Source organism: Typopeltis vanoorti, chromosome 7 (assembly GCF_054136105.1).
Source record: "Typopeltis vanoorti isolate ZY-2024b chromosome 7, IOZ_Tvanoo_1.0, whole genome shotgun sequence".
Classification (NCBI taxonomy): domain Eukaryota; kingdom Metazoa; phylum Arthropoda; class Arachnida; order Uropygi; family Thelyphonidae; genus Typopeltis; species Typopeltis vanoorti.
Genome location: NC_143555.1, coordinates 73,447,207 through 73,474,586, shown reverse-complemented (window position 1 = coordinate 73,474,586; position 27,380 = coordinate 73,447,207). Strand labels below are relative to the sequence as shown.

Sequence of the window (27,380 nt, the reverse complement as noted above, 5' to 3'; positions counted from 1 at the left end):
GATTCCCTGACTAAATTGAATAAATGTTGTGATAGATATGGTATGAAGGTGAGCATTAAAAAGACAAAGACAATGAAAATAGTTAAAATTGTTGAAAATGTCAACTGTGTTGTGAACGGGGAACCTGTGGAACAAGTAAAACATTTCAGCTACTTAGGCACGATTTTTAGTGAAGATGGTAAATTAAATATGGAAATAGACAACAGAATCAACAAAGCTGGTATGGTAGGAATTCAACTGAATAAATTCATATGGAATAAGAGAGAAATTAGTTGAAACACTAAATTAGCTCTATACAAGACAGTGTTCAAACTAGTTAAAACTTATGGATCTGAGAGCTGGGTAAGAAGTAAAACACTTAACCAAAGACTAGAGACGTGAACAGATGGCATCAGTGGTAATATCATATTAAAAATGAGGATATTAGGAAAGAACTAGACATTGTCAGCATTCAGGAATGCATTAACAGAGCTAATCTCAGGTGGTATGGTCACGTAAACAGAATGTGCGAAGAAAGATTAGCAAAACAAGTGTTCTCTGCCAGGTTGGCAGGAAAACGACCCAGATGAAGACCAAGATATAGGTGGATTGATACAGTACAAAGTGCCTTAGACGATAGAAATATAAGATCTGATAATGTTGGAGTCTTGACAAGTAACAGACTAATTTGGAGGATAATTGTAGATAGGAAGTTAGTAATGATGTAAATTTTTCATGTAGTACTATCATATCCTGTACACCCCTTGAAAGTACATGTCAGGATTTTGATGAAAGTCCTCTTAGGACTTACTGTGCAATATCTTCTATATATTTTTTCTGTTGTTTGTATGCATGATTACAATTTCTCATGTAGTATCGAAGATGATATCACTGTGAGAGAAACAAAATACTTGAGACATTGCAATCATGTTTAATTCTTTCACTGTACTTAACATAAATTTATCCTAGAAACCGAGGTTTTAAACCCTACACCTTAGAAAAAAATTGACCATAGAACTTACAGCATCTCAGAAATAAGACATAAATGTTAGGGTTGAGAAAAATGAGACATTGCTGTTGTCTGCCATACTCTCTTGCCTGGTGCTCTCAGAATCCTTAATAGCTTTGAGCTAGTTTTCATTGATGGCTAAGAGCATAGAATGGCTGATCAATGATTATCCAAAATGAGTGAGGATTATAGAATTTACTTCACTACTTTTATAGATATAATTATATCTATAAAATAACTGTAAGGTAAAACAGCTATGCAATCTGATTTCAACTCAAGTAATTGATTCGCTTTTTATTCCCCCCCCATTCTTCTTCCTATATTTACTATCCCCATTTCACCTTAAACCAAATCTGTATTGTATAATTACGTTTTGGCAGTCAACTCTCATTATGGCAAATTATGGCTCACTATAGCTAGTTACATTGGTGAAATAGATGGCATTTGTTTTCACGGTGCAAGTTTTCATCCCACCTTGGGCATGAATGTCTTTAGGTGGTAGATGATTTTTGACTCTCAGGTGTGAGACTATCATCCTACTTAGTAGAAGTGGCTTGAAAGACTTCCACACCTGGTCTCTAGAGCAGAGCATTTGTATTATCTAAATCTTAGTTCAGTGCTTCCGGAGCTGTGCACGTTGTGCAGAGTTTGAAATTGAAAGAAAAAAGTATATTTAAAACAAAAAAAATACATCAATACCAAGCTAGCATCCTAAAGTGTGAAAAGTCTAGGAGCACCATGAAAAAATTACTGAAACACTAAAGGTGCTGTGAACCAAGAAAGTTTGAGAATGTCTGTCTTAGTCCATCCAAGACAGAGGTTCCAAAATTTCTTGGTTAACAGCACCTTTTAGAATTTTCTTTAGAATTGAGTGTATGAGACTTCTGTTAGAACTTTTCTGTTATTAGTTTCTTAAAGTGAGTGGGTTCGTTATTATGATATATTATAAGTTTACAACCTATTGTAGAAAAATAAAACACCATCATAACAAAACCACTACAAGAAACTAATAACAGAAAAGTTAACAGAAGTCTCATATAGTGAGATTTGACTTATAATGAAGGTAGTTTCTTTTATTTCGTATTTACTTTTCATAAAGGTCCTATCCTAATTTACGCTCTTGCGTAGACCTACACTTTTTACTGTGTAGGAATTTGAAATCAAAATCCTACGGAATAGGTTGGTTACTCCTTATTCTTGAAGGTATCCTATGACTGTAGTCTGTGTGTTCACGGGTCAGTTTTCCTGCTTGTGGGATGAAAAAACTCCAGATAAACTGGCAGGGGGGAAACCCTGTTGCCCACACCCAAGACCAGCTAACTTGGCTATGGCTGAGGAAGATCCTTGAGCTTCTCACATCGTTGACAGAATCAAACCTAGGACACTCCTTTCCCATCCACATGGTTGTGAAGCACATAGTCAGTAAGCTAACTGCGCAGGTTTCATAAAGTTAGTTTTTTTTTTTTTTTTTTTGTAGTTGAGTCTTTATTATTGTATTTTCATTTTTTTATTATGCCAATTTTAAGGTCTGGTGGTAAGGGTTGTACACGTACCAGCTACTGTCTTAGTCCATCCAAGACAGAGGTTCCCAAACTTCTTGCTTCACAGCACTTTAGAATTTTCTTAAAAACTTAGAAACTTTTATGCAGATGTATATATATACGTCACTGACATGTATGCAAAATACTTGATCATGTGTGCCACATGTTCTACGCAACTATTTAAGAATGCTGCTAGTCAGTAATCACAATAGTTTTGATCACAATAAAAAAACAAAGCTTATTTCAGAGTTTGATAAAGGGATTATTGTGGGTACCTATTTGGCTGGAGTCACAATTTTTAAAACAGTAGAACTGACTGTTTCTCAAAAGGTGAGATATATCAGGCATTTTAATCAGTGCAAAAATAATCCACATTGCTTGTCTAAGAGAATTAAAGATGATTGGTATTAGCAGTTGCATGCCACATGAAAACTTCTGATTTCTGCAAAGAACCGAAAAGTTTGTCTACAGTGGTGTCAGTAACACCATGACCGAACACTGGAAAAAAATCGTGGTCTGATCACGGTACACCTTGTTCTGTAGATAGTAGGCAGACTGCTGGTAGGAAGTCCATAAAGCAACGAACCCAGCTTGCCTTGTAAACACAACTCAAGGTTCTGGAGGTGATGTCATGGCATAGGACATGTTCTGTTGGTATGGAACGGTTCCATGATACTGCTAGAAGGTCAGGTGGCCTCCAAGAAATATATGAACATTGTTGCTGATCAAGTCCATTCTGCAATGTTGACTTTTTAAACCAGCAGGTGATGGCTGTTTCATGGGCAAATGCTACTGTCTATTGCACAAGAATTGTTCAGCAGTGGTTCAATGAGCATGATAGCAACTGCCGCCATCTTCCCTAGATACTACATAGCCCAGATCTGAAACCCATTGAGAATGTATGAGACATGTTAGAAAAACAGATCAGAGAGCCAGGTCCTCTTCTGTCAAATCATTTACCAGACAGTTAAAGGACTGTCTGGTAAATGCCTGGTATGTTGTAGACGTAGATGCAATCCAACACCTTGTGGAATCTATGCCAAACTGCACATGTGGTGTAATTCAAGCTAAAGGAGGTCCAACACAGTATTAAATAAAAATTTCTAATTCAGTAGCCAGTACGTATATGTTGGCTATTCATGACACTAGTGTTTTAAAAAATTACAATACAGACAAATATTAACTACAATAAATTTAATGAATATTTTCAATATTTCGGTCAAGTCAAATTGCCACCATCAGGAATGCAATATGTTATGTCCATGAAGGTACGTGCATGAAGTAATGAGGCTGAAGCATGGCAACCAAAAGTAAGCCTTAAGTCTTAAATAATGTTCCCTAGTGGGCTATGATAGATGTCGGGTTGGTTTCATGCAACCTAATTCAAGGAATATGTTTTGTATTTATATTTGCTGCATTACAGTAGTGGCCTTCCTCCAGCAAGCTCTGAGTGGCTGTAGCGATGAAAAAAGGATGTAGTCCTTATATTCAACAATTCTGATGTTGGTTGTTCTGCCTGTTGGCATTAGTAGAATAAGTTTACAACTGCAAGAAATCTGTTCTTGTGTAGAGGCTTAAGTGCTGTGAGGACATTATGTTGGAGGTTTAATGGACTTTTTACAACACTCAAAAAGAATTAAAATAGAATTTAATACTTCCTATATTTCGTCCTAGTCACTAGGACATCTACGGGGATTACAAAGACAATTAATGTAACATGCACACAAAAACTTACAATACTAAGCCCAACCACGTGGGTGACAATAAAGTCCTATCTAGGTGGAGCGCCCTCTAACTATGGCCATTCAGGCTTGGCTGACCATGTTTTGGACACCACCCACAGAGTATCATGGAAGAAAACCACCATGCTCCACCACAGCAAATTCAAGAAAGAGAGACTTTTCTTAGAAGCAGCAGCAGCTCTCAAAAACCAACCAAATCTTAACAAATACGGTTGCATTAAGCTTCCGAAGATTTGGGAAACAGTCATCGCCAGAGGTCCCACCTTACATTCCAGGCCACCTACAACTGCCCTTAGAGGGCGCTCCACCTAGATAGGACTTTATTGTCACCCACGTGGTTGGGCTTAGTATTGTAAGTTTTTGTGTGCATGTTACATTAATTGTCTTTGTAATCCCCGTAGATGTCCTAGTGACTAGGACGAAATATAGGAAGTATTAAATTCTATTTTAATTCTTTTTGAGTGTTGTAAAAAGTCCATTAAACCTCCAACATAATGCAAGAAATCTGGTAAACACCTGGCAGATCTAGAGTCTGTGGTTAGTCTTTGATAAAGTAGATAATTGATGCCAATTTTTACATGGTCTGCAATTTTTTTTTTTTTAAAGGATTTTAGATAGTTTTTCAGCTGTGCCCCAGATATAGAAAATGGTGATAGCTTGGTATAATTTCTGTTCTGTTCTGAGTGTGGTTTTGAGCTTCTAAAATTTTTTTGGATACGGGAGAATTGTAGCTATTAGCTAAGAAGTTTTGTGAATATGCTGAAGTTCAGTGCAGTGCACTATTATCTGAACTAATTAATTTAGCTCTGTTATACAGTTTTAATAATCCCATACTGTTGGGAATTGACTGTGAATGTATCTTCCAATGTATAAACAGGTAATGCCGGGGATAGATAGGCTAATGTGCAATTAAAGCGTTTAGGAAAGGGAGACTGTTGTTATTTTCCTTTTCTAAGCTGAACTAGATTCTGGGACGTTAATGATTTAGATATGCTGAAAAATGTTGAGAGCATCTAGATTCAAGTGGCCTAATGGAGACCACATCACCAACAAAGATATCTATCTAAAATCCTCAAAACATACATTTACAACACTTACAGATCATATAAAAAAAATTGACACCCCTTATCCACTTAACCAAAAACCAGCCACAGTCTGTAGAACTGCCAGGTGTTTATCAAGTCCCTTGTGGTTGTAACTATTCTACTGTGGTCAAACAGGCAGGACAACCAACACCAGAATAAATGAACATAAAGACTATATCCATTTCCACCACTACAGTCACTCAGAACTTGCTGACTATGCTTTGGACACCCACCACAGTATACACTGGAAGAAGGCCACTCTACTCCACCACAGCAAATATAAATAGGAAGACTATTCCTTGAATCTGCTTCTGCCTTAATAAACTACCCAACTCTCAACAAATTTGAGTGCATGAAACAGTCCCAAATTTGGGAAGCTCTTATCCTCTGTACTTTACACCCCAAAACACCCATTTTAGTCCTCCAGGGGACACTATTTAGGATTTTACGCTTACTTTTAGTTATCATGCTTCAGATACATTGTCGGTGTAGTGACTGCATACACATATCATATTGTATTGTGTTCCTTGATGATGGGAATTTGACGTTTCTGAAATGCTGGTAATATTAATTAAATTTATTGTAGATAATACTAGTCTAGATTATAATTTCCTTAAAAATTACAGACATAATTATTTATATATATATATATATATATATATATATGTATACACCGTATTTTTCTGTGTATAAGACGAACCCTACTTTTTTTGAACCCAAAATTAAGAAATCAATATTTTAAACATAAAACAGAAGACATTTTATATTTTTTTAAAATACTGATTATTTAAATTGATTAATGACTTTTAACTTGAATTTTGAAGAATATGACAATCGTTATTTTTTTTTTGGACATTTTTATGGGCTAGTGCTCAAAATATTGTCAATGCATTAACTTACCTCGCCAACAAGTTGCAGACGTATGAATACTTTCACAGTTCTGATTGGTTTATTCAGAATCAGTCATTAATGACGTCAATCGAAGAATTAACAAAGGCTAGCGATTGGCAGAAGCCTGCTTGCAGAGACAAGGTACCGGCAGTTTTGCCACGGCAACTGTGGGTCTCTCAACTGGTTAACCCCTGTGTATAAGACGACCCCCAAGTTTTGGTCTAAAAATTTTAGAAAAGGTATCGTCTTACACAGGAAAATATGGTATATAAAGTTAATTTTCTTTTTCCACGGCCTTTGTTTACATGATTTCAAAATAACACAGTTTAGAAAACAGAAGCAATTCTATTTTTACACAGTTCAAATGGCACTTATTTTTAAAATTTCTGTTTGAATTCAGTTCTGTTTAAAAGGGTATTTCAATTATAATTATCATTTCCTAGAACGGTATATGTGTACTTGAATTTTGGGGACCCCCCCCCCTCGATGTTTTAAATATCAGGGGTTACTCTATGCAACAGAATGTAGACAATTGTGGCGACAACAAAAAAATCAATTTTTATAATTATGATTCCCCAAAGTTAAGCTGATCCATTATATTCACTTGCCGTTGGTTCCTGGAAGCAGAGTGTGTTATGCTGATTCCTTGAAATTAAGTTGGGTCTGGCTCCCACTGAAGAGACCTCAATAAAAGTCGAAACCAGTTGGGGTAGTGACCCTTCCCATAATGCACAACATTATACATGTCCACAAGGAGATGTGCTTTGCATTATGGGATACTAAGGCAAGTGATGTGAAGCCTTAGCTTCCTTATATGAGTAGCCCCAGTCCTGAAAATACTTCAGGCGAAACTTTGTTTGCTTACATTTGGATAAATGCTGTACATTTTGATATATGCGTAATTGTTTGAGTAAGAGTGGCTGTAAACGTTGTACGCTACCGGTATTATTAGTGTGGGTGATTTTTCTTGCCTAAACTAAATTACGAAATCGTTATTAGACCTAGTAACCTGCAGAGAGAGAGAGGAAAAAAATGGCGGCAGCATTGTCATTCCATGATTTTAATTTAGATTTCAGTCGTTTCGTTAAGTGTGAGGTCTGTTATATGTATTCATTTATGTATTCCTTATGTAAGAATACATTTATGTATTCCTTCGATTATATAAATGATTTGTGGATGTTTAGTGCGGATGGAAGAAGGGTGTGTGTGTGAAGTGTGACCTGAATGAGGAACTGATGAATGCAAATATGAAATTGATGACAGAAAGTGTTAGTACCGATTATGTCAAAAGTGGATGTTTGAAAGAGGAGGATGGTGAGATAGAGAGGCGAAAAAATTTTAAAAAATCAGGAAAAAAGAAAAAGAGCGATTTGAAAACCGTAATGGATGTTAAAAGGGACGAAAGTGAGGCGGAAAGAAACGAAATTGAGAGAACGAATGAAAGTAGAAATGGCATGATGCAGAAATCGCAAGTGAAAAAAATCGAAAGAATAAATGATAGCGAAAAAAGAATGGATGATGGCAAAAGTTGGACCGAAAGTACTGAAACAAAGAAAGATGAATGACAATAAAAGAGAGAAGAATGATAGCGAAAGTTGGATGCATGTTAGTTCAAAAGTATGGAAACAAAGAAAGATAATTGAGAGTAAAAGTGAGAAGAATGATAGTGAAAGTTGGACATATGTTGGACCGAAAGTACGGAAACAAAGAAGGTTGAATGAGAGGGAAAGTGAGAAGAGGGGGTGAGAGAGTTAGAAAGATTTAATGATAGAGAGAATGTGTCGCGAGATTCGGAAGGTGAGCTGGATTGGATGAGGCAAGAAATGAAATGGATGCGGAATGAAATTAAGAGAATTCAGGTCAAAACTATTAAAAAAAATCATGATGGCATGAAAGAGTTAACGAGAGATGAGCGAGTGGCATTGTATGGCGACTCCATTATTAAAGGTGTGCTACAGGATAAAATGCACAAGGTATGTTTTCTAGGCGGTAAAATGAGTAGAGTGAATAAGGCACTGGATATGAGGCGGGAGCGAGCAAAAGAGTTAATTGTATTAATTGGTACAAATGATTTGAGAGAGAACAAAGTGTATGTCAAAATGAATGTCAGGAGACTGCTTGTAAAGATAAAAGAGAATAGTGTGACAGGAAGGGTAGTCAGTGTGTTGCCTAGGTATGATTGTGGTGAAATGAGACGGAGAGCAAGGATTATGAATGATATTCTGGCTGAAATGTGTGAGGAGATGGGAGTACAGTTTGTTAATGTGTGGAATGAGTTTGAGGAACGAAGCGAGCTGTATGGGAGCGATGGACTGCATTTGAGTGGTTATGGTGTGAGTCGCTTGGAGAGACTGCTGCTGGAAGGTAGAGAAGTGAATAGAGAGAATGAATCAGATCGAGAGGGGAGTGATTTGGAAGAGCAGGAGAGTAAGACAGGAGAGATTGAAGAAGTGGAAATGAATTGGGAAGTGAGTGGTATGAGTATAGAAAATGAGAGAATGGGTGTGCAAGAGGAGCAGGGAAACAGGGAGGCTCAGGGTGGACAGGGGTACACAGCGTGAGAAAGGTGGATGCTCCAAGAGGAGGTGAGAGCATGTGTAGGCAGGAAAGAAATGGGATGACCAGGGATCAAGAGGAAACAGATGGAATTGCAAAGGGTTCTGAAATGAAGAAGCAGAAAGGGAAATGGCCCCAGTCCAGCATGGAGAGATCGTATCGAGTGAGTGGTATCAGTGGAATTAGCTGTAGATCCAGAAATGAGCTGTTGTGTTTGTATACCAATGCTAGAAGTATAAGAAACAAGGCGGATGAAATGGTTGCACTAATTGCGTCTGTGCACCCAAAGATTGTCGGAATAAGTGAGACATGGTTAGATGAGGATGACATCCTGACAGGAATAGAGATGGAAAGGTATGATGTGTTTCGTGAGGATAGAAGGGGTAAAAAGGGAGGGGGAGTGCTATTGATGATAGAGAAAGAGTTATGTCCATACAAGGTAGAGATGTAAGAGGGACACAGGGCTGGTTTTGAGGCAGTATGGCGTGAGATAGAGGTGAATAGAATCAAATACTTGGTGGGGTGTTGTTATAGACCTGGTAATGTGGATGGTGGTGATAGTGAAATGTATAGTCAAATAAGCCAAGCAAATAAGAAAACGGTGATCATTATGGATGATTTTAATTATGGCAATATAGACTGGAATGAAGAGATAGCAACTGGAAGTAAAGAAAATGAGTTTCTTGAGTTTTTGAGGGATAGCTACCTCAGACAGTATTTAACAGAGGGCACACGAGGTTAAGGGTCTTGGATTTGGTCATCTCATCGGAGGATGTAATTATAAATGAGGTGTCAAATCATCCACCAATTGGTGAAAGTGACCATGAGGTGATCACCTGGGTGGTTGCCAGCAGTGCAAGGACCCCTGTGAAAAAAGGGTATATGTGGAACTACGAGGGGGGGGGGGGGTGATTATGAAGAGTTCAGGAGACAGCTTGCAGGTGTAGCATGGAATGAGGAGTTAGCTGGAAAAGAGATCAATGTAGCTTGGGAGATTTTCAAAAACTATTTAATAGATGCAATGTCTAAATTTATATCATGGGTGAGAAGGTTAAATAAGGTAGGTGTGAGATGGATGAATAAAGAGATTAAGCATGCGATACAGAGAAAAAGTGCATTGTGGAGGCAGCATAAGAGAAGTGGAAGTAACCAATTTCATGAGGTCTACAAAGACCAGGCAAGGAGGGTGACTTGGTTGGTGAGAGTAGCTAAAGAGAGGTATGAACAGCAGTTAGCTAATGAAGCCAAAAAGAATCCTAGGGAGTTCTTTTGATATGTAGCCAGCAAAAGAAAGAATGATCATGGAAGGATGACATTGATTGGAGGAAATGGTATAAAGACAGCTGATGCAGAATGTGTGGTGGAGATACTTAATGAGCAGTTCATAAAGATCTTTCAATCTTGTGAATATGACTTCATGGAGAGATTGAGAGTAGTTGATGGGGAAGAGAGACTGACTAAGTGAGCAAGAGGTGTTTGGGGAGTTGAGTAAACTAGATGTAAATAAGGCTGTGGGACTTGATAATATATCACCGCATATTCTGAAGGAATGTGCCAGAGAGTTGACACCTGCCTAGACATATTTTTTTAATACGAGTCTTGCACTTGGTCAAGTTCCTAAAGAGGGGAAGGAGGGCAAGATTGTGCCACTTCATAAGGGAGGTGATCGAACTCAAGCATCAAACTATAGGTCTATCTCTGTGCCAGGTGTTGTGGTTAAGTTGTTGGAGAAGCCTGTGAGAACTAGGATCCAGAGTTGGGTTGACAACAATGGTATAATCTTTGATGCAGCATGGATTTGCTAAAGGGAGGTCATGTTTTAGTAATCTACTTACTTATTAGAATAAAGTGACTGCTTCCTTGGACAGAGGAGAAGGATACACAGTAATATACTTGGATTTCGCAAAAGCTTTTGATAGAGTACCTCATGATAAGTTGATAATCAAACTAGAGCAGATGGGGTTGGATATTAGATTAGTGCATTGGATTGGAGACTGGCTATCTGATAGGTAGCAACGAGTTGTGTATGGGGTGCAATATCCAGGAAAAGGAAAGTTACTAGTGGAGTGCCTCAGGGGTCTGTTTTAGGGCCATTACTATTTAACTTGATATTAATGATATTGGCGAAGATTTGGATGGAGATATTCAGTTATTTGCAGATGATGCAAAGTTGGGACGAACCATAAAGAGTAGTGAAGATGTTGTGGCCTTGCAAGAAGACTTGAATAAATTGAGTGATTGGGCAAGCAAATGGGGATGTGAGTTCAATGTTGCAAAATGTAAGGTTTTAAAATTTGGAAAACAAAGATGGGATGCAGAATTTATGCTTGGTGAGAATATATTGTTGGAAGTAGAGGAAATAAGAGATCTGGGGGTGATAGTGGATAAGGATCTAAAATTTAGGGGACTCATCGCCAAAATTGTGAAGACAACACAAAGACTTCTGAGAATGATAAGGACGACACTGACGTGTAGAAGTAGGGAGATTCTTGCTCTATTGTATAAGACTTTGATTAGGCCACACATGGACTATTGTGCCCAGATTTGGTCACCGGTTTTTCAGAAGGATGAAGGGATGTTGGAAAGGGTCCAAAGGTGACTGACTAAGGTAGTTTCTGACCTTTGGAATGTTGAGTATGAGGAAAGATTGAGAAGATGTAATTTGCAGAGTCTAGTGGAGAGAAGGAAGAGGGGAGATATGATAGAGACCTACAAGTTGGTAAGGGGTTGTTATAAGATCAATGGTGGAGAAGTTCTACAGAGAAAAGTGGGAGATCAGGGGAGAACCAGAGGTCATCCCTGGAAACTGTATAAAGAGGGTGTGAGTAGGGGAGTGAGAGGCAGGTTTTTTTTGTGAGAGTTGTGAATGATTGGAATGCCTTGCCTGAGAGTGTGGTGTCTGCAAGGAGATGAGATGTGTGTGCGATAAAAGGACCTCCCAGATGAGTCTTTGACTCCATGAGGTCTTGTTTAATGATAATGATAATAATAATAATAAAGGATTAAACCAAGTATATAATTTTATGGTATTTTTAAAATTAAGTTGGTCTATTTTGGGACACCTGCCTATATAAAGCTGCTTGGAAGAAGTTAAGCTGTTTGCTAAACAATCATTTCTTGATTACAATACAAAATGTTTGAGCATCTTTTGTTTTGTTCATGAAAGTTTTCTTCGTGCAATAGTTATACAGGTATGTATTAAATTTGAAGTTTTGTAAGTGTAATATTAAATTAGTGAAATTAATTATTGATTGCAAACAGATTCAGGAAAAGGAACCAACAACATCAAACAACAATTGTGATTTTTCTGCAAAGCACAGGTTGGCTTACAAAATTTCTCAAAAGATGAGCATGTCATAATGTAAAAATAAAAGCAGAAGCTGCATCTGCAGATAGGGAATTTCTTTTAAAACTGTCCAAAATTATTCAACATGGTGGCTACACTCCTGATCAAGTTTGGAACACACATGAGACCAGCCTTTTTTTGGGAAAAAATGCCAAGAAGAACTTACATAGTGAAATTACAAAAAAGTGTTGGTGCTTTAAAGCAACTAAGGATCGTGCGACTCTATTATTCAATGCCTTCAGGAGATTATATATTAAAACTGTTGCTCATTAATCGATCCCTAAGACTGCAGGCAATGAAAGGTGTGGATTTTAACACATTATCAGTGCAGTGGAAGGCAAACAAAGAAACAAAAAAGGGTTGAGTTACAAAAGAAATTTTTAATGAATGGTTCCATCAATGTTCTATTCCAGAAGTTAAATGCTATTTGATGTAAAAAAAATCTGGACTTTAAAGTTTTATTGATTATAGACAATGCATCTGGCCATCCTTTTAGAACACCTGAATGTGGAATTTTGTTTTCTGCTACCTAATACAACATCCTTAATACAACCACTACACCAGGGCATGATCGCCACCTTCAAAACTTACTACATAAGAAGAACATTCCAATACATTTTGTATAAACTAAATAAGGATAATTTACTGACAGTTATTGATGTGTGGAAGAAATTTTCTATTTTGGATTGCATCAATCTTGTTAAGTTGGCATTACTGGAATTGAAACCATCAACTTTAAATGCATGCTGGAAAGCTATTTGGCCAGAATGTGTGAAAAAGAAAAACCTTTTCAATAATAGAAGCTGTCCTTGATAATCTTGATGAAAAAGAAAAAAGTGATGATGAAGAGATTCCACTCACTGCAGGATTAAATAAAGAAGGGCTTCAAATGGCTAGTCAATTGCAAAGTCATTTTTCTTATACACGATCCAAATACTTAACGAGCTGAATAGTTTAAACATGAACTGAAGTCATGTATGGTGTGTGATATGAAGAATTATACAAAGATCTAGTCAAAACAGGATCTCAACAAATAATTACAGAGTTTGTGGGAAAAAAATCCACCTATTATTATTACCTCAATGCCATCTATCGCCCATCAACCTTCAGAATCATTGGAAATTAGTGCTAATTTAGTTCCTTTTACTGAAGAAAAAGTTTTGCCATTGCAGTATGAACATGATAGCCAAAGTGTTTCAAGTAATGGAAGTGATTTAATTCCAGTCTCACACAAAAGAATGTGGCTACTGTCAGAAAGTGATGGTGAATAAAATCTAACTAATATTCATATGCACAGGTGTACTTCAGCCTTTTTGAATTCCTGTTTTATTAGTGGGACACTATTTTCTTTAACAAAGATACATATGTATATTCTTTAAGTATTTAAAATAAAAAATATTCCATTAAAATTAAATAGAGTTTTATTCAATGATTTTCATATGTTTTGTTTGAAAATAACTTATTATTTGTATTGGGTTTTCACATCTGGAACCATTGCAGAAAATTGGTTCCAGTAAAAACAATGTTAAAAAAAAAAAATACAGTGCATATGTACTGTTTTTTTTTTAACATTGTTTTTAGTGGAACCAATCTACCATGTAAATTGAGAATTGTGTGTGTGTATATAATATTTCCTTTGGAATATTGGCATTATACTTTTGACTGTTTATTAAGTCATTAAAGGGGAAAAAATACCTTTCCCTAATCATAGGTGTCTGTTGCTTAGAACGAGAAGATATCTTGGGGGTCTCCAAAACTGTGCCATCTAATGAACAAGTCTTCTTATGATTGATATTTTGACCTCCAAGAGCTTCACTTGGACATGAACCGGATCTGAAAAAGAGTTACGGGAAAAAAGTAATAAACTTTTATTTTTTATTTCCATGTTAGCAAATTTAAACAAATTTGTAAAAGTAAAATAAATTTTTGTGAGCTGCATAACTGGTTTTCAGTATACATTCATATGACGAACTGTACAATACTTAAATCATTAAACTGAAGCTTCTCAGTTCTTGAGCATTAATGAAGCCAAAATAGCATATACTCAATTCAATATTTATTTTTATTTCTTGATTTTTGACATTATATACAAATGTTGAGAAAGGATGAAAATTTACAAATAACGAGATCATCACAAAAATGTTGTGATAATAGGTGACAACAATTAGCTCTAAAGATACAAGGTAGCAGACTTTATTGTAATGATTATCTATCTATCTATATATGAATATACATGAAAACACTCACTCGGATAGTACAGCTGTGATAACTAGCCATTTAAGTCTTTTATTTTATTTTATTTATTTATTAATTTTTTTATAGGGAAACACCAACAAAAAGTTATAAATCTATAGTATGTTAGTATTGGGAGTGGTTAATTGTTAGATAATATTGGGACAGCTCCTACTCTAGAGACCAAACACAGTACTTTTCACGTTATCTCAAATCTCTAATAAATAAGATGATGTATCAGGAAAATTGCCTATCATTAAAAAAGCACATATAAACAGTTTGATGTGTTTGGATTTTGAGCACCCTTTTCCTGGGATATCACTTTCAGTAATTCTTATGTGATGATAATAAGCCAGTAATAATACAAGTAGAAAATGCTAAACTATACAATAGTATTTTCAAGTGACCAGCGTAAGGAGGGTATAGCTATAGTATTCAACATTAAACATGAAGATAAATTTCTTAAATGGCAAGCAATCACAAGTAGAGTGATGCAAACAAATCTTAAAATGGGAAATTGAATAATCCGACTTATTTGTGCTGCAGGTCCCACAGAAGGTTCTACTAATGGATGACAGTGGAGAAATACTTTGAGTAGGTAGCTGAAAAAGAAAACATGATCTTTTTATGGATTTATATAGAGTAAGAATGAATCAATACCATATAGAAATCACCAAGTCCTCCTCCAATTAAGGACTCTATTTTGCGTGACATAATAAGGGATTTTGTGGCATGCGGGACTTGTAGAATGTGTGTGTCCCGGCGGTTGTATATGTGGCAGGTGAGACAAGGGGAAATACGTATATGTGCAAAATGCAGGCAATGGGAGGAACTTGGTGAGTCAGAGATGACTATAACTGACCTCACTGAGTCAGAGGCAGGGCGAGAATAGCAAGAGAAATATGAATGACAAAATGAGAGTGGGGGAGTGTGGAAATGACTGTGAAGTTTTCAGAGATGGTCTCAACTGGGAGGATGAAAGGCAAACAAGAGTGGCTGACTTGCAGAGAGAGATAGACGAGCTGAAAGAGCAGGTGGAATGTCTCGGGAATGAGATGAGAAGTGGGAAAGATGAGATTAGGTGAATAGAAGAAATGAATGCAAGGCGAATCAGAGTAGAAGTGAGAGAGAGCTATGGGAATGATAGAAGAGAATAGGAACAGTAGAAGAGAGGGAATGAGAGAGAATTATGGGAATGATAGAAGAGGAGAGAATAGGATCAGTGGAAGAAAGGGAATGAGAGAGAGTTATGGGAATGATAGAAGAGGAGAGAATGGAAACAGTAGGAGAGAGGGAATGAGAAGAATGTGAGGGAGCACTGGAACCAGAGATAGAGTGATGTCAGGAAGACAGGTAAGTAGGGGAACACAGAGAGAAAGTGTTAGAGGAGAGAGAGAGAGAATGAGGGATGCAGGTGAGCAATCGAGGAACAGAGTGGTAAGAGCTGTGATGTATGGGGACTCAGTGATCCGTGGTGTACAAGATAGGATCCGTGTGTCTGCCTGGAGGAACGATAGAAAGAGCGGCTATGGCAATTAAGAGGGGTGAAATGGTGGATGAGATGATTGTGATTATAGGAACGAATGACTTGAGAGGCAATGTAAATTGGGCGGTGAGAGATATGAGATTCTTGCTTGAGGTTGTACAAACGAAAACGCAGAGAGGAAAGATAGTGTGCGTGTTGCCTAGGTATGATAGTGATGAGCTGAACAGAACAGTAATATTGAATAACATAATAGCTAGAATGTGTCAGGAGAGAGGAATGGAATATGTGGATGTTTGGAGGGTGTTTGAGGACAGAAAGGAATTGTATGAGAGAGACTGCTTGCATTTGAATGAGGAAGGACAGGCATCTGAAGAGAATGCTGTTTTCTGAACGAGTCGGTGTGTCAATGCAGGGAAACTAAAATATCCAGGGTGGATGGTAGCAGGGGGTGGGCTCTTGTGGGAATGGGTGCTTGGGAGAAGGGGGGGATGACATCAGGTAACACTGAGCCCAGTGGAGTCTAGAGAGAATAATGCTAGGTATAGAAACAGTGGAATTTTTATGCTTTATACTAATGCCAGGAGTATCCGGAATAAAGGAGAGGAATTGGTGGCACTGATAGCATCAGCCTGGCCAAAGATTATTGGAATCACTGAGACGTGGTTGACAGAAGAGGATATAATAACAGGAATAGAAGTAGCAGGGTACAGCATTTTTCAGCAGGATAGGAAGGGAAAGCGTGGTGGTGGAGTACTGCTTATGATAACTGACGACTTATATCCTCTAAGAGTGAAGGCTTTGGAAGGCAGTGACACTAATGATTTTGAAAGCATATGGTGTGAGGTAGAGGTGGGCAAGACAAGATATTTAGTGGAGTGTTGCTACAAACCAAGGAGCACAGAGGGGTGGGGACCAGGAGATGTTTAGACAGCTGAGCTTGGCAAGTGCAAGAAGAATGATTGTTATGGGAGATTTTAACAACAGCAGTATAAATTGGGGAGAGGAAGATGCATGTAGCAATAAGGGAATGGAATTTCTAGAATTCTTGAGGGACAAATGTCTTAGGTGACATGTAATAGAGGGGACGAGTGGTTCAAGATCTTGGATTTGGTCATAGCATTAGAAAAGCTGATAATATTTGAGATGATATCTCTCCCACCAGTTGGAGAGAGTGACCATGTGGTTTTGACTTGGAAGATGAATAGACATGCAGGAGTATCAAAGAGACAGGAACGTATGTGGAATTGTAAGGTAGGTGATTATAATAGTCTTAGATATCAACTTGGGGAAGTTTCATGGAGGGAGGAATTGGAAGCCCCTGGGATATCATTAGTGCTTGGGAAATTGTGAAGGAATATTTGTTAGCAGCAATAGTAAGCTGTATTCCACAAGTGAAAAAGAGGACACAATTTGGTGAAAAGTGGATGACAAACAATAATAAACAGGAACCGCATGTGAAAAAGAGGCTATGGAAGAAATATAAGGAGACAGGTGAAGAGTAGATGCATGAAGAATATAAGACACAGGCCAGGAGGGTGACTAATATGGAAAGGAAGGCAAATCTGGAATATGAGAAGAGATTGCCCCTAAGATCCAAAGAAAATCCTAGGTAATTTTTTAGCTATGTGGCCAGTAGAAGGAGAAATGATTGTAGAAGAATGACATTGTGGGATAAAAATGGGAATAGATATAAATACTCCAATAAAGTGTTCAATGAACACTTTATTGGAGTATTTCATCCTAGAGGAGTCAGTTTTAATGCTAGAGGGATAGGGCAGGTTTGAGGTTTAGAGGTGCAGGAGGAGAGTGTGTGCGGTTCCAAATACTGAGTACTCTGGATGTCAGTAAGGCTGTGGGACTGGATGGTATTGCACCACGAGTTTTGAGAGAATGTGCTAAAGAACTGACAGCTCCTTTGACCTGGCTTTTCAATGAAAGTCTGGCTACGGGGAAAGGTGCCCAGGGAATGGAAGGAAGGTAAGATAGTGCCATTCCATAAGGGAAGTAGCAGACTGGAAGTGTCAAATTATAGTCCAGTTTGTGAGTCATCAGTAGTTGTTAAGATCTTGGAGAAATTAGTTAGGGACTCTATACAACATTGGGCAGATGAGGGCAATGTTATCTGTGAGAGTCAATGTGGATTTGTTAAGGGGCGCTCTTGTTTTAGTAATATGCTGAAGCCCTCACAACATTGCATCCTCACATCATGGACGGGAATCGAACCCAGCTCTTTCCGACCAAAGGGCTTAGTTTATACCAACTGAGCCATGGAGGCTTAAAGCTCAAAGCACAGTAAAAAAGTTTGATAACGGAGAAAAGAGTACTGTAAAATGAATCAGAAATAATACAGGTGATGGTTTTCCTCAGTAGTCCAGATGAAAGAACAAAAGAAACTGCACCCTTCAACTTGAAAAGACCTGAGTTAATTTTCATCACAAAGATAGGAATCTTTACATAGACTTTTCCAATCGAAGATAAGCAAGCCAATCTCATACAGAGGCAGCAGGTTTTTTAATCCCGAAAACTGAGGATATTTCATCACTAGGCAAATTAGCCAAGAGAACACAACACACATAATTTACAGACAAAAATAGTATTGTTTCACAGTGAGTTGTGTGGAGTGCCCTCCTGCAATGAGTTCTTGCACTCCTTAGAAGTGTCACACAATATTAGTAATATGAACTAAAGATAAAGAGTCTTACTGTCTGGAGTAATTACTTACTTCGTAAACTGTTAAACGAAACAAGCAGTGACAAAACACAGACCATATTCAAGAAAATGAGGGAAGCACATATCAATCCTTGAAGAACAATTGGAAATCTGTAATACAGAAAGGCAGCAGGAGTAGATGATATCTGAATAGAAAGGCTGAAATATGGCTAAATCTAAATGTTTTAAAGTTACTATGTTACATAATTCAGAAAGCCTATCAGAATCCAATTTGAGATGACTGGAGAAGAACTATTATAGTGCCCACCATATATATCTCACTTATCTATCTATCTATCTATATATATATATATATATTAAAAAATGTGAGAATGACATAATTCCTCCTTGCTCTAGATAAGATTCATGCCAGCATACTTCAGACAGGTGAAGAAAAATTATGGAAGAGAAACTTAAAGAAGAACAGGATTTCAGGTAAGTTGTAAGGATTAGATTTTTACTTAAGGACAATAGTTAAGAAATCATTTGATAGGAATATATCAAAGAACACTAGAGTTACTTCTGTAAGGGGAACATTATACATAGTCTTGTATATCATATATTGAAGTTGCAATTCAGCTATTAGAATTGAAAGAGGTACTGGAAAATGGTGTGTTATAAAATCAAGTGCAAGACAAGAGTGTGAACTGTATTACGAGGGTTGTTTGAAAAGTTTGGTAAAAAAATAAGTTAATCACAGATTTTTGGAAAAAATCACCTTTATTTCTCAACATAGTCTCCATCGAGGTCTACACACTTGGTCCAGCAAATTTCCAATTTTTTCATCCCATCTAAAAAGTAGCATTTGTCAAATTGTGCAAAATAGTCATTGACAGCCTTGATGACATCCTTGTTTGAAGAAAATTTTTTCCCACTGAGCCAAATTTTTAAGTTTGGGAACAAGAAGTCACATGGGGCCAAGTTCCGGTGAATATGGTGAATGTGGAACCAATTCGAATCTCAATTCTTGCAATTTTGCCATTGTGATGGCCGATATGTGGAATGGTGCATTGTCTTGATGAAAGAACACTTTTTTGTTCTTTCATCACCAATCTTGGCTGTTTTTAGTTCAGTTCTTCTTTTAAATGATCCAATGATGATGCATAATAAGACTCCTGTTATTGTCTTACCCTTTTCCAAATAGTCTATCATGATAATTCCTTGGCAATCCCAAAAAACAGTGGCTATCACCTTCCCCAGCTGACAAAAAGGTCTTCGCTTTTTTCGATGCTCCCGGGCATTGTCCACTGTTTCGACTGCTGCTTGGACTCAGGTGTGTAGTGGTGGATCCAAGTTTCGTCTAAAGTCATGAATTGACACAAAAAATATCCTGCAAATTGCGATTAAACATTGCCAAACATTGCGTTGAAATGTCATTTTTGCACGCATTTTTGATCGACAGTCAACAATCACGGCACCCATTGTGTACACAGTTTTTTTCATGTGCAATATTTCATGCAGGATATTATACACCAGTTCATCAGTTGAGATGCCTACAATCTCATGCACTTTCACTCGGTGGTCTTCCATAATGATACCATGGATTTTGTCGATCATTTCCTTCATAGTGACCTCAGTCGGGCGTCTGGAGTGCGCTTCATCTTTGATGGACTTTATGACCACGTATCCAAAAATAAATAGTCTTTAATGCTGGTGCAGAGTCCCCATGAATTGCACCTATTGTTATGAAAAATGCGAATACGGTCATTTTAAATGTTTCCAAATGAGAACTACGTGTCGCACATGGCTAAAATTTTGCCAGGGGGTCATGAAAAAGATGATACATGTTGACACTGATATGAATGAACGTATTGTGTCACCATCTACTGGAAATTTAGCAAACTTTTCAAACAACCTTCACACACACACACACATATATATATATATATATTTTTTTTTTTTAAATATATTTTTTATAAAATCTATGGCAGTTTGTGGGAAAAGAATAAGAATCACATTATGAAGGATCATGTCATTAAATCAGATAGCAAAATTATGGTATGAAATACAAGAATAAAAATGATAACGACTATGAAAATAGGCAAACAAACAATACTAACTGCATTTTGAATGGAGAATTTACAGAACAAAAAAATACTTTGGGTATTTGTGTATAATTTAGATAACAATAAACAAAATTGGTATCTATAGAGCCAGTTGAATAAACTATTATGGAATAAGAAAGAAATCAGCCAAAATAATGCTAGTCTTACAAACTAGCAAATTAGCAGTATGTAAGACAAGGTTCATGCTAATTTTAACTTGTGGATCTGAGAACTTGGTTAGAAATAAAGCAATTGGTTAGGTCCAGAAACTACAGATCCAAGAGTTCTGAGGGAGAAAAAAAGGTCCTGAGAAAAATGGGAGTCAATAGACGAAAATCAATGGCAGCATCAAATCAAAAATCAAGATATTAGAAAGGAACTTGACAATGTTAGCATTCAAGAATATGGGAGTGGAGCTAATTTAAGGTATCTCACTTAAAAAGAATGGAAAGCATCTCGGAACTGACTGGTAGAATTTAGACAAAGTTACACTATAATTTCACATATTTTCCTATCAACAAAATTTCTCACTTATTATTATCCACAAACTCAGATCTATTTTTAGTTGGTGCTTAAGATAGATCCGAGGTTCCATTGATGAGGGATCTTAAGAAAGATCCCTCATCAATGTAATTTGACATAATTTAGACAAACAGCTCATTCTGTGGAAAAAGAGAATTAATGAACAATAATACTGTTAATTTTATTCCTTTTAATTTATATGTTCCCTCTTTTTTTATATATATATATATAGTATATTAACTATTTAGTCTACCGGCTGTGCCTTTGTTAATAATTATACTATATACTTATGAGGTGATTTATTATATAAATCTCTTTTACTAACAATTATTTTTATTTTGACTCTGAGTGTCCCTATATGTTATTGTATTGCACAAAAGTTCACTCCAATTGGTGCAATGACTTTAACTCTCTCTTTCAGAATCCAACTAATCATTGACTCAAAACCAATTACAAAATAAACACATTTAATAAAACTAAAACAATATATATACACTTCTAGCAATAATACATAACTATAACTACAGATTATATGGATCCAAGGCCTTATTTAAAAATATAAATTTACCTCTTAAGACTAAACACTTTTTCTTTCACAATCACAAAAAAAATGTTCATAGTCCTTTTTCTCTTTCTGTTAAGGCTCTTTTTCAGAAGTTACACGGCGCTGTACTTCAATTTCAGGATCCTTTTCATCAATCAATGTAACACACATAAAAGTCTTCTTGACTAAATCTTGTTTCCTTTAGTAGCAATACTCATCAGATCAGGTATCCTTAATACCTATAAATCTTCTTAATCAATATATTTTCTAAACATTCACTTTCAGGCATCCTTAATACTTATAGATTTTCCTTATCAATATTTTCTCTAAGAAAAACATTCACTTTAGAATGTAAGCAACAAGTTCTTCTTTCATTCACAATACTAAATGACAGTTTTAACTTTTTCCACTTTAAAAAACTTACAGTTTCAAGATTTCCTTTTATTCATTACTTATTCCTTCTTGAAACCTATTATTTTCACTATTCCCTTTTCGGAATACACTATGATATTTCTTCCGACTGCCACACACAAAAAAATCAAGTTCCTTCCAACTTGAATATTTACCGGCCAGTGTTCTAAAAACTTCCGAACGCTCTCTTGTTTTCAACCGTTACTTGGATACGCAACGCTTTCCTTGTCAGCTGTCAATCACACATCAAATCCTCTCCGGGAGCATGCGCACTCCACAAAAGTCAGAAACTACACAATGCAATAAAATGGCTGACTTGCTGTATCCATTAGCGCTAAGAGAAAGTCTTTCACAAAACACAAAATTCAACAATTTTAAACCACAACAAACTTTCTTATAAGTAACACAAATATTCAATTTAGTAAGTACTTCAAATTTTTTTTTTTTTTACTTCTTTACATGTTACTTCTAATATAATATTTTCATAACAAGCACATCACAAGTGCAGACACTGCGTGTATGAAAACAAAACTAACAGGCATAATTAATACGTAAAAATATTGAGAATTTTTTATATGATTATTTTTACAATACTACACTGAATACTGGAAATCTCAAACCTTTTGTCTGGCACAGAATAGAATTGATAGTTAATACAGCATAGTGTGGGATGAAGCTTATCTTCTCCAGTACAAGCAGTTTAGAATATGAATGCTTTTTCAACCAACCTAACTGGAATTAGAATGATTCTCTCTCTCTCTCTCAAAACTTTGGGGGGTTATCTTATGGAAGTATCTAAAATAGTTTTTTTTTTTTAAATCATCATTGAGGGCATCAAAGTCCTGATATGTATCCCCAGGAAAATGAAGTATAATTGCGAGAGTACTATATGAAAAAGTTTCACCTTTACTAACTTACAATCAACACTTTTCCTCCAAATGAATCGGTTATTCAAAACATATCATCAGATCTTATATTCTATCTTTTAATGCACTTTTTACTGGATCAATCCATCTACATCTTGGTATTCCTCTGGGTCTTTTTTTCCCCTGTCAACCTGACAAAGAACCCTTGTTCTGTTAATCTTTCCTCTCCCATTCTGTTTAAGTGATCATACCACCTGAGATTAGCCCTACTCACACATTCCTGAATGCTAACAATAGCAAGTCATTTTCTAATATCCTGATTTTTAATGTGATACTGCCATTGATACCACCTGTTCACTCTACTAATACTTCTCAGAACTCTAATATCACAAGTCTTCAGTCTTTTATCAAGTGTTTTGTTTCTAACTGCATTCTCGGAACCATAAGTTAAAATTGGTTTGAACACTGTCTTGTATACAGCTAATTTAGTGTTTCGAGTAATTTCTTTCTTAATCTACATAAATTTATTCAGCTGACTTCCTACCATACCAGCTTTACTAATTCTGCTTATTTCCATATTTAATTTTCTATCTTCACTAAAAATTATGACTAAATGGCTGAAATGCTTTACTTGTTCTATAGGTTAACCACTGAGGATACAGTTGATGTTTTCAATGTTTCTGCCTATTTTCATTGTCTTTGTCTCTTTTTATTGCTGATTTTCAGACCAAATTTATTAAAGCGGTTATTCAATTTAGTCAGGAAATCAAAGAGATTTCCTGACTAAATTGAACTTGTACTGGATATCATCTTCATATCATCTGTATGAAGAAAAGAAAAGAACTAAGATTAGCACAACCAATGCTGATATCAGATTTAATACCAGTTTCCTTGATAATATGATTCACATAAATAATGAATAACAGTGGAGATAACATACACCCTTTCGCACACCTGATTTAACATGTAACCATTTTCCAGTACCTCCTTCAATTCTAACTGCTGACTTATAGCTTAAACAGAGACTATGTGTTGCTCAATATAATAACCCATTTAAACCAAATACTGTAACATTTTGAAGAGCTTTCCTCTTGGTGCCTTGTCATATGCCTTTTCCAGATCAACAAAACTTAAATACATATCCTTCTTATATTTCCTTATTCTTATAATTGAAAATCTGATCCTGGCAACCTCTATTTGCCTGAATCCAGCTTGATCTTCACCAAGCTCCAAATTTTTCTTAGCGATTTCTCAAGTATATTTGCATAAATCTTACCAGAAAGTACACTCAGCAGAGAATTGCCTCTGTAATTCTCACATTCAATTTTATTTCCCTTTTTACAGATGGGGGAATATGAGAGCTCTGCTCCAATCATCTGGAATTAAACCCTCTGACCAGGCCTTCTGAATTATGCAATGCAGCCACTTCAATTCCGACTAAAACTTTTATTTCAGCATTTTTAGCTGACCAGCTATGCATCCACATTTTAGGTTTTTGATGACTTTTTCTACTTTAAGTGTGGATATGTATTCCTGACTACATTACTGTTGGGAGTTTTCTGCCATCATGCTGAAACTGCTTGTTTCGTTTAGCAGTCTTTCAAAGTAATCACTCCAGACATCTAGAATATCATTATCTTCAGTTTTTATATCACCTTTATCATCTCTGATTTTTTTTAGTCCTTTTCCCTCCATTTCTAAGCTTTTTCAATAGCTTTCAGTATATTTTGCCACCTTCCTGATATTTATTTTCTATGTTCTTACCAAAGTCTTCCCATGACTTTTGTTTAGCTAGTTTTATATAGTGCTTTGCTTTCTTACATTTTTCTCTGTATTCTCTAAGAGCACAAGCTGTCTTATTTGCCAGGAACTTTTGATATACTTTCTTCTTTTCATTCACTGATTCTTTAACCTCTTGAGGGTCAAATATGGGAGTCTTGAGTCCATCAAGGAGTTCTTATTTTTCTATCCTTTTAGAGAAGCTCACCACATGTCTCTAGCTGAATCAATCAATGTTCTCTTCAGTGTTTGGCATTGACTATACAAGGTTTGGTTCTTGTTTTCAAACTTTTTCCTTTTTCTTCAGTGATGTTTGTGTATCTGAGTCTACAGTTCACCTCTGAAAGCTGCTCACCTTTGATTTATTTCAAAACAATTTTACATACTCTTCTTTTCAATATGAAATTCAATTTTATCCTACTCAAAACTAAATAGTAATCACTCCTATTTCAAATCCGCTATATACTCATGCCCTAAACCAGTGAGAAAACAACAATATAAGCTATAACATAGTTGAGACTTTCCTTATTTCTTACATCTTCTCTCCATGTGAATTTGTGTACATTTTTTTATGTTGGAATATGGTGTTAGTAATAACTATTCCATGTCCTGAACAGAAATCAGCAGGCACTTGCCATTATTATTAACTTTGCTCTTTTCTATAAATTTTCCCAAACATTTCTGTATGTTTGATAATCATTTTCTACCCTGCTGTTTTTAGATATCCAACAAAGACTACTTTTCCTTTTTCATTGTGTGAACTGTCTTCACTAATGATTTGAAAAATTCATCAGCAGAACATCTGTGGGACCATTCGGCACAAATAAGTTTCCAGTTTCCTTCATTCTGATATTAGTCCACATCACTCTACTTGATATTGCCTACCATTCAAGAAATTATCCTCATATTTAGTGTTGAATACTACAGCTACTCCCTCTTTCCCCCCAACAACTGCTATTGCCTGAATATAACATTTTGTATTTGTTGCTTAGAAAGGGTTCACCTGTTTTTGACTTCTTTGTTTCAGTCACACTATTATGTCGATCTGGTACTTATCCATCTCTTTTCCTGTTTCTTCTAACGTTGATAGTACCAATCTTAAACTTTGCTGATGTTGATTTAGGAAGCATTCCAGGATTTGTTCCAGTAGCCAACCTTTCACTGTTTGCCTTCGTTCCCTGATGAAAACAATGCAGGCTTATTTAATCGGGTGACACCCCCAGCTGGCATGAAGTTCTGTCATGCTGTACAATCATTTTACATTGTGGTTTAAGCCAATAAGAATACACTTTGCTTGGCTAAATCCCTAAATGTCAGTCCATTCTCATTCATCATCTACGTAGATACCTAACAGAGTGCACCATGAGAAGGTGTGGAATGGACATTGGGTCAGAAGTCCAGGTTAGTTCTCCATATTCCTTAGAAGGTTACATGGCAGTCTCCTACCAGTTATACAGCTTTGATCCTTAAGCATCCCCCCCCTCTCTTTTAATATTATTATTCTAGTGTGCAATGACCATTTTTAATTCGCAAACCAATATTGTATTTACTGTGTATTCCTATTTTTTTCCTTTCCTTTATACTTACACAGTGATCAGAGCACATCTTAAAAATTATGGAAACAACTACCAACAGTTTTAACGGTTGACCAGTAACTTTAGCATACCACGTAGATTGTAGTGGAGCTTGTTTTTATATATATATATATATATATATATAATTAGGGTTATCAAGTAATTTTATAAGCTTGGTTATTTAACTCCTAATCCCAAGTATGCAAACAATTAAGTATGCGCCTGAAACATAGTTCAAGTCTAAGCAACTCATTGTAAAGGTGGGTAAAGCTCTGATCACTATTCTTAGTATTTTCCATAATGTAAAGCACATCTCACTAAAAGATGTATACTGCAATACATTATGGGTGGGGTCACTACCCAGACTGGTTTCAACCTTTTTTGAGGTCTCCTCAGTAAATAGCTAGACCCTAAATACCAAGATTTTAGTAATACAGAGCCTTATCAACTTTACTTATAGACGTTGCTGCAAAGTGTTTTTATTTTTAATAAGAATCTCTGGAGGAGATATAGATGTAATTAATTTTTTAACTTGGGGATACTGTATATTAGGGTTACCAAGTAATTTTATAAGCTTGGTTATGTAACTCCTAATCCCAAGTATGCAAACAATTAAGTTTGTGCCTGAAAGATAGTTCAAGTCTAAAGATGGTACAACACCAGGGCAACTCATTGTAAAGGTGGGTAAAGATATTATCACTATTCTTAGTATTTTCCATAATGTAAAGCACATCTATGTTTCAGGCGCAAACTTAATTGTTTGCATACTTGGGATTAGGAGTTAAATAACCAAGCTTATAAAATTACTTGGTAACCCTAATATACAGTATCCCCCAAGTTAAAAAATTAATTACATCTATATCTCCTCCAGAGATTCTTATTAAAAATAAAAACACCTTGCAGCAACTTCTATAGGTAAAGTTGATAAGGCTCTGTATTTCTAAAACCTTGGTATTTAGGGTCTAACTACTCACTGAGGAGACCTCAAAAAAGGTTGAAACTGGTCTGGGTAGTGACCCCACCCATAATGTATTGCAGTATACATCTTTTAGTGAGATGTGCT

General features: G+C 36.2%; 1 protein-coding gene across 1 annotated transcript in view; it reads right to left on the bottom strand.

Moving 5' to 3' along the window:
• The window catches only part of POSH (SH3 domain containing ring finger posh), a 552,023-nt gene that overhangs the window by 22,603 nt on the left and 502,040 nt on the right, over positions 1 to 27,380 (bottom strand). Inside the window, exon 14 of the mRNA XM_090395956.1 lies at positions 13,845 to 13,982. Within this exon, the coding sequence (XP_090252082.1) occupies positions 13,845 to 13,982 (138 nt within the window). The remainder of the gene's footprint in view (positions 1 to 13,844; positions 13,983 to 27,380) is intronic.